The sequence below is a fragment of the Gossypium hirsutum genome, chromosome A01 (assembly GCF_007990345.1).
Source record: "Gossypium hirsutum isolate 1008001.06 chromosome A01, Gossypium_hirsutum_v2.1, whole genome shotgun sequence".
NCBI classification, from domain to species: domain Eukaryota; kingdom Viridiplantae; phylum Streptophyta; class Magnoliopsida; order Malvales; family Malvaceae; genus Gossypium; species Gossypium hirsutum.
In genome coordinates, this window is record NC_053424.1 from 19,010,148 (window position 1) to 19,018,324 (window position 8,177).

Here is an 8,177-nt window from a genome sequence, read left to right on the forward strand (position 1 = left end):
TAGAGCTAAAATAATATAATAATCTTCTTGATTTTATGATAAAAGCATTATATTTAAGGTAGGAGGACTTTGATGCGAAATAATCCAATTTGCATCCCTAATTATATAATAATCAATTATAAAATTTCCCTCATATTTTCACGGTACTATATAATTTATATTCACTTGCTACCAGTAAGAAAAAAACGAGAGCGAGAGAAGAAATTTGCGTCATACACTTGGGCTGGGCTGGGCTGGCTGGGCTGAAGAATAGACTCGGGTCATACCTCCGACCCGTCATACACTTGGGGTTGAGTTAGGGGCAAACATGGAAAGGAGGTTGAGAGCGCTTGGATCTGGAAATTTGAAATTCAAAAAAGTTAAAAGTTTCCGTTGAGAGCAACGACTTCATTTCTTTTCCTTTTTAAATGTTTAAAGGGAATGGTTATATATATAAACGAAGAAACAGGTGAGAGTGATGTGATAATACAAGAACAAAGAAGGGTTTGGTTTTGATTTGAGAGAGAATCGAAGAAGGAATGGAGAAGCCAAGGCAAATCTCAGCAATGGAGGCATTCGAGAAATTGGAGAAGGTGGGAGAGGGAACCTACGGAAAGGTATACAGAGCAAGAGAGAGAGCGACGGGGAAGATCGTAGCCTTAAAGAAGACTCGTCTCCATGAGGACGATGAAGGCGTTCCTCCCACCACTCTCCGCGAGGTCTCCATCTTGCGCATGCTCTCTCGGGATCCTCATGTCGTCAGGTCTCTCTTTCTTTCTCTCTTCTTGTTTTCTTGTAAAGGGAATTTCACTTTTTTAATTTAATCAAAATAGAATTTTCATTCATATTCAGATTGATGGATGTTAAACAAGGACAAAACAAAGAAGGAAAGACGGTTCTATACTTGGTTTTTGAGTACATGGATACTGATCTCAAGAAATACATCCGCTCATTTCGCCAAACTGGGGAGAACATTCCCGTTAACATTGTCAAGGTCTCTCTCTCTCTCTCTCTCGCACTCTTTCATACAATTACTTAGCGCGTTTGTTGTGGGCTTGTGAATACTTAGTAAGCAGAGTCATCATGTCTTTGTTCTGTATTCATTAATGCCCGCGATTTTTGTTAACAGAGCTTGATGTACCAACTGTGCAAAGGTGTTGCCTTCTGCCACGGTCATGGGGTTTTACACAGGTTATTTTAAAACCCTTGCCTTTTGCTCTATTTTCTTCACCAATCTTTTAGGATATTCGATACCTACTTAATCCTTCTTTTCCCTTTAATTGACACAGAGACCTTAAGCCTCACAATCTCCTCATGGATAGAAAGACCATGACCCTTAAAATAGCTGATCTCGGCCTAGCTCGAGCTTTTACTCTTCCCATTAAGAAGTACACTCATGAGATATTAACACTATGGTATAGAGCACCTGAAGTCCTTTTGGGGGCTACTCATTACTCAACTGCCGTGGATATGTGGTCTGTGGCCTGCATCTTTGGTACTGCATACATGCCATCTCTGCATTTTATTATTATTATTCACCTATGTATGATCAAATTCATACTACTTGATTCACTAAGCAATTTCCTTATTTATTCTAGCCGAGCTGGTCACCAAACAGGCTCTATTCCCTGGAGATTCTGAGCTGCAGCAGCTCCTTCATATTTTCAGGCGCGTTCTGATGCCCCTTTCTAGTCTCTAAATCAACCATTTTGGTGTCTGCTTTCCATTTAATAATTTCTAATTGCATCCTTGCAGGTTGTTGGGTACTCCAAATGAACAAGTCTGGCCTGGAGTAAGCTCACTACCAAACTGGCATGAGTATCCCCAGTGGAGCGCCCAGAGCCTGGCATCAGCTGTTCCTAATTTGGATAGTGATGGGCTACACCTGTTATCGGTAATTCTGCCTTACCTTATCTCACAGCACTACATGAATTGAAACCATCCTATTCTCTAAACAACAGCTAATATTGACATGTTCTGTTGGCGCAGGAAATGTTGCAATATGATCCCTCAAAGCGTATTTCAGCCAAAAAAGCTATGGAACATCCCTACTTTGCAGATCTGAACAAGGCTTATCTTTGAACAGAACAGTGGATAACAGGAGTTTCGTAGTAGAAACCTATCTGCTTCTCTCAAGCATCTAGTATTGGATAATTAGTAGTACTAGTAGTGTCTTTTATGATTTGTTGCATTCTGAAATTTGACTTATTAGTTTATACCTCAAATTCCTTTTTTGCTAAAATCTACTTTGGTTTAAGAATACTTGAGCAATGATGGGTTGGGTATGTATGTATCTCATTCTCCAAACCAGGCAGCACCGATTAACTGTGAATTTGAGTTTTTCGTTCAAAAGTAACATGAGAAAAACTTGGCCAACTCAAGATGTTTAAGGCCAAAGCTTTATTCTTGATAAACACGGCTGTTATCTGTGTTAACATGAAAATAGCTAAGCCACAAGGTAAATGTAATGGTATCTCTGGTCCGTGATCTAATTCAACCAGTGTACTACAATGTGACTGAAGGCATTCTTCTGCGCTATGCCATAGTTGTCACGAACCCAAATCGTTATTTGAAAGTGTACTTGAGGTTATCTTGGTATAAAATGTATCAGGTTTCCTCCCAAAAAAGTAGGCAGTCTAACTCAATATGGTATCCCTAGGAGTGAACGGTTCTTTGTTGGCGGTCTATCTAGTACTGCAAGCCAAGCAATTATAAGAATGCCTAGGAATACGAAACGGACACCATACCATTTTGTGCCGCTAGACTTCACATTATTCTAAGTAAAATTCATATTGTAGCGGCAACATACTTGGATCCATTCTAGCTCCATGTGGACTGATTATCTTGTAGTTGCATAATTTTGGTGAATCTACCTCCTTTAAGGACATAATTTTCAATCCAAGCTGCCCACAATGATCTTTCCGTAACCAGAATAAGTCCCAAAATTTTGATGAAAGATTTTGTTCCATAATGCCATGTCTTTTAACACCTTCTGATTAAAAACGATAGATAATGTTACAATTTATGCTTACTCTTTTTGTTGATCCCTCGTCACGTTTTCATTAAAAGGAATTGCAAATCTAGGTTATCTTCTTCGGTAGTACTTTGGACAACAATAGAAAATTTATTGGTCATTTGAATTTATAATTTTTCAAATTAGTTTAATTTCACATTAATATTATTTGAATTTATCCTCAATAGTTTTTGCAGCCAAACCAAAATGTAAGCGAGTATTGACTTATTTATTACCTAATGTTTTAACTAATAATAATTTACATTATGTGGTCGGGTCTTAATATAATAATACAACTTGTCTTGGGAATTGAAATGAGCCAATCGGTTAAAGAACTATTATGTTGTCCCAATTATGTAGATACTTTGTCTTGAGAATCAAAAGGCTTGATTCTTAAATATAGAGACAGAGATATGATTGTCTAGATTGACAATATGTTGGATAATACCCAAATTAAAGTAATCATAAATTCGTTTATAGATTAATTCATTTGTAACGTTCATAGTGTGACTTACTTTAATCGTGAGTAGGTGATTGATTATTTAAGCGTGACTTGTGTACTTTGATGTATTAAATGTCTAAGTTCAAATAACTAAAGAGTCAAAAGTTGATACGTTTGATATACAACTTTTGCATGAGATAACTTTAGTTAGCCCAATAAAGGGTTAATAATATTCTCTCATCGACATTACACGATAGATAGAAAGTAACGTGATCATGAGTTATTTATCTAGGAAAAATGATTTAATTATTATTTGTTAGTAATTGATTTTTTTATGAAGGAATATGTAATGGTTTCCATAAGATAAAATAGGATCACATTGGGTGAATAAATTTAACTCGAAGAGATACAATATATCCTCTGAGAGTAACACACTTATGACAAAGCACATTGGACAAACACTAATTAAGTTGCTTTTGTAATTGTATTATAAAAGAGAGTTCAATCATTGTACTTTGTGGAATAACTCCATGATTAAATAATATTGTAATTAACAGATGAAGAGCTGAAACTTAATAAAAAATTAATTGAACCCTAATTATATATGTCCAATCAATCACTTTGTTAGCTCAACATAACCCAAAATGGATTACATGTAGAACTGATACTATAGAATGAATGAAAATTGACAATTAAGAGAAATAAATCGTATGCATCAGTATTTGTAGTGAATGCATTTTCTTGTTAAGTACAAAAGATGACCTAAGAATTAAATTAATTTCTTCAAATTATATTTAATTGATTTACTTGATTGAAACTAAATAATTGAAATTCAAAAGTGAAATTAAATTTAGTCATCACAGTTTTATTGAATTAGGCAATTGAATATATTTCTTCATAGATTCTAATATGGTAAAGTTGTTATAACTTTAACGAAATTAGAATCGGGTTGAGAAAATAATTTAATTGGGTAAATTAATTAAATTAATTAAATAATATTTTGAGAAATAGAAAAAGTAACTATTAGGTTGGTTAAAAGTCCGGATAACACAAATAATTTACTCAATACATGAGACAAGCCAAATAGGCCTATCCTAAGTGAGATGGGCGACAAATTGTAACACCTATTGCCCGACTCGATCGCTGAGTGCGAACTACAAGATGTTACATTCGTCGTCAGAGCAACTATCGACAATTATACACCATTCGATTATTCAAACATGTAAATACGTATCATTCACATATATAATTATGTTACCTAATCATTTCCTGGTCCCAAACAAGCATACGAAAGCTTTTTTATTAACTTGAGGGTGAATTAGGACTAAATTGTAAAGTTTTCAAAATATCAAGCTGACATCGCGATTTCATGGTTTCCATGTCGCGACATCACCAACTCAGTGAGTCACGTCGCGACATCACCAATTTGGATACAATCATTTAACATGGCACTCATTACATGATCATCATTTAGGATCAATCAATCTATTTGTTCACCTAAACATATCATTATGTCATTCAAGTTCATCATATGCTTACCTATACATTTTTGGTACACCAAGCACTTATATGACTTAGTTTGAACCAAAAAAACATATACCAGTTATGTTTCAAGCATAACATTCAATTACACCAATTCCAACTATTCATCAATTTAGCTACCTTATTTACCTCATTTTGTAATCTTTCACATACCAACACATAGAAGCTTATATCATCACTCATACTAGTATGAAACATGATCAATACCATACATTTGTCAAGTTAGAAGGAAATCATATTACAAAGGTTAAACCATGCCACATGTAACACCCCTCACTCAGTCTGGTTACCAGACACAAGCTAGAGGGAGCTACCATAATCAACAGAATAGTTGTATGCAAAATTTTAAATCCAAAATTTAAATAAACATTTAATTATCTCACACATCCTTCGAGTAAAAACAAACACTTAATATAATTTGACAATTTAATCTCATACATTTAAATTAACAGTTATAACAAAGTTTAAATGAGTTCTTCTCAAAATACAATACAAAAGTTTAAACCTACTAGGTGCCCTGAGATCTATACATGTTTCAAACAAAAAGTGTCAAGCTCACACTAGGTTTGAAGTCCCTAGCTTAGTCCCTCTTAACGTCGTATAACCGCTTAGATTACCTGAAAACAAAGAAGAAAGTCATGGTAAGTTCGTAAGTAACTTAGTGAGTTGACATATAAGTTACTTCCCCTTTCGAGGACTAGCTTAAGAGCTTGTCACTGGTCATACTTACACAAGACTTGCGCATTCAAATGGCTTACAAGGAAATAAAGCATGTAAAAGCAAGTTTCCGTAACTTATACTTGGGCTTGAATTTCACAATGGCACAGTACATAGTGCATGAGTATTCCTTTCGCTGATGATCATAACTCTATTTTTCTCTAGGTAAGACTTGTTACGATTAAACTTGGTAGATGACCCACCTTGTGGATAAATACAATATGGGTTAACTAGGATAACAATCCTATAGACTCACACACACGGATTCATAACGTAGATTTGTTCATTTGAATTCATAGATACATATTCATACATGCAGATTCATAAATGCGAATTCATACATGTGAATTCATAGATACAAATTCATACATGCGGATTCATAGATATAATCCATAAATGTAGATTCATACATGTGAATTGATAGACACAGATTATCCCGCAGACTTTCATATGGCGAAGTTTTGCATATATTTTTAACTTGAAAACTTGAGGACAAGTCCAACGGACTGTCATAGCTTGCACATGCCCATGGCCATGGGACTTGCATACATACATTAAGCTTAAAGCCTTAGACTCCACAGAGTCCCATACTTGAAAAGAACCCTTGTAACATCCCAAATTTTTAATTAAAAGTTTGTAAAATTATTTCAAGAGTGAGTTGCTTGATGGTTCAGAGATAGTGTGGAGTTGGTGAAATTGACCTTGAAACCCGAGTTTGAATCCCTTCCCTTGTAAATTAAATACTTTTTTTTTCTCTCACTACTTTTTTCTATTTATTTTATTTTATTTTTGCTCTCACTCCCTTAGTGTGTCGTCTAACCTGGTGAAAACCATAGGTATATATGTTCTTTTTTTTTTTAGTTTTTTCCTTCATTTCGTCCTTTACACTTGTCGTCCCTCTTCTCTCCCACTCCGATTCTTTCTCAATTTTTTCTTCCTTCTTCTCCCTTGTGCCATCCCAAACATAGTGATTTTTCCCCATTGTTGTGCTGCCTTTTTGTTTTATTGCTCCTATTATTTTGCTGCCATTTTTCCAACCACTATTCTTGTAACACCCCTAACCCGTCTCCATCACTAGATTAATGTTACGGAGCATTACCGAACAATCAGAACAACTATTAACATCAACATATATCAATAAATTCATTTAACATTAATTAAGTAAAACTCATTAAAAACCTATCAAACATATGCATTTGGGCCTTAAATCAGGCCTTCGAGGCCCTAAAAATAGTTCGGGATCAATCTGGGACTAAATCGAAACAAATCAGAAAATTTGGGAAAAAGTAGAAAATTTTGAAAACAAGGGTCACATGGCCGTGTGGCCAAGCTGTGTGACATAGCATAGGTTATCTAACAATTGAACAAGGGACACATAGCCTTGTCCCAGCCCGTGTCTTAAACCGTGTAACTCACTGAGTTAGGTTACACGGCCGTGTCCTAGGCCGTGTGCCAGACCGTGTAACTCTCTGACTTGTGACACACGGTCGTGCTGTAAGCTGTGTGCTAGACCATGTAACTCAGTGACTTGACACACACAGCTGTGTATTAGGCCATGTGAAAATTACATAAAAATAACAAGTGACACACAGCCGTGTGACAGCTTGTGTCCCAAGCCGTGTGCTCTATAATTTGACCCTAAAAACAAGCTATTTCAAGACCAAAACATACTCATTTAAACATCTCATTTGTGCATACATTTAATAGACATAAATATCTTTCAAACACATATAAACATACCAATTTAATCAACCTATTTCACCTAACCAATATGCCATTCAAAGGCGCCATATTTATACCAAAACATCATTAACCAAAACAAAGAAATATAGCCATATCTCAAGTACAAAACCTAGTTCCTTTAACTACCATATGACATCAATTATAACCATTCACATCTCGTCATAAACATACCAAAGGACCATATATTACAAGTACTTAAAGGTGGTCAAAATGACTTAAACTTGTCAAGGCACTAACAGTCCATCAAACAAAACATAAACTTTAATAACATATACATACCAAATTGACCATTAACAAATTCAAGAAATATCATTATAAAAGGTCCTATACATGCCATTTATAACCTTGGCCAAAAAAACTCAAAACTACCGACAAGTTGCTGGATAGTGTGATAGATCTCCCATAAGCTTCCAACCGGTCGACCTTCTGATAATCTACGAAACCAAGGAAAATAACTACGTAAGCAACTAGTTCTTAGTAAGCTTGTATAAACTCAAACATAACCTACCATTCTTAAGCACAATTTATAAAATAAGCATAACATCATTACCAAGACCATAAGCTTAGTAAAATCCTATTTGAGCAACATGAAACTCACAAGTTAGTAAGTTCTTACATGATACATATAAATTCAACCATATCATAGGTAGATTTTCATGTACACATCATTTAGCAAATTAACATTTTCATAAGATCATGAAACATTATCCAATTGTATACATACCTTGTCATTAACCCTTG

General features: G+C 35.0%; 1 protein-coding gene across 1 annotated transcript; it reads left to right on the plus strand.

The window, feature by feature from the left end:
* The first annotated feature begins 505 nt into the window (after positions 1-505).
* Positions 506-2,268, plus strand: LOC107916785 (cell division control protein 2 homolog D). Its single transcript, XM_016846156.2, has 7 exons — positions 506-742; positions 832-973; positions 1,109-1,170; positions 1,269-1,474; positions 1,578-1,647; positions 1,735-1,873; positions 1,969-2,268. The coding sequence occupies exons 1-7, from the start codon at positions 519-521 to the stop codon at positions 2,059-2,061; spliced, it is 936 nt and encodes a 311-aa protein (XP_016701645.1). The 5' UTR covers positions 506-518; the 3' UTR covers positions 2,062-2,268.
* The last annotated feature ends 5,909 nt before the right edge of the window (positions 2,269-8,177 follow it).

What these genes read in the sequence shown, in the direction of transcription:
- LOC107916785 (XM_016846156.2), top strand. Translation starts at nt 519, where the DNA reads ATGGAGAAGCCAAGGCAAATCTCAGCAATGGAGGCATTCGAGAAATTG. An exon ending in CGGGATCCTCATGTCGTCAG is followed by an intron (nt 743 to 831) that starts GTCTCTCTTTCT and finishes ATTCATATTCAG; the next exon opens with ATTGATGGATGTTAAACAAG. An exon ending in ATGGGCTACACCTGTTATCG is followed by an intron (nt 1,874 to 1,968) that starts GTAATTCTGCCT and finishes CTGTTGGCGCAG; the next exon opens with GAAATGTTGCAATATGATCC.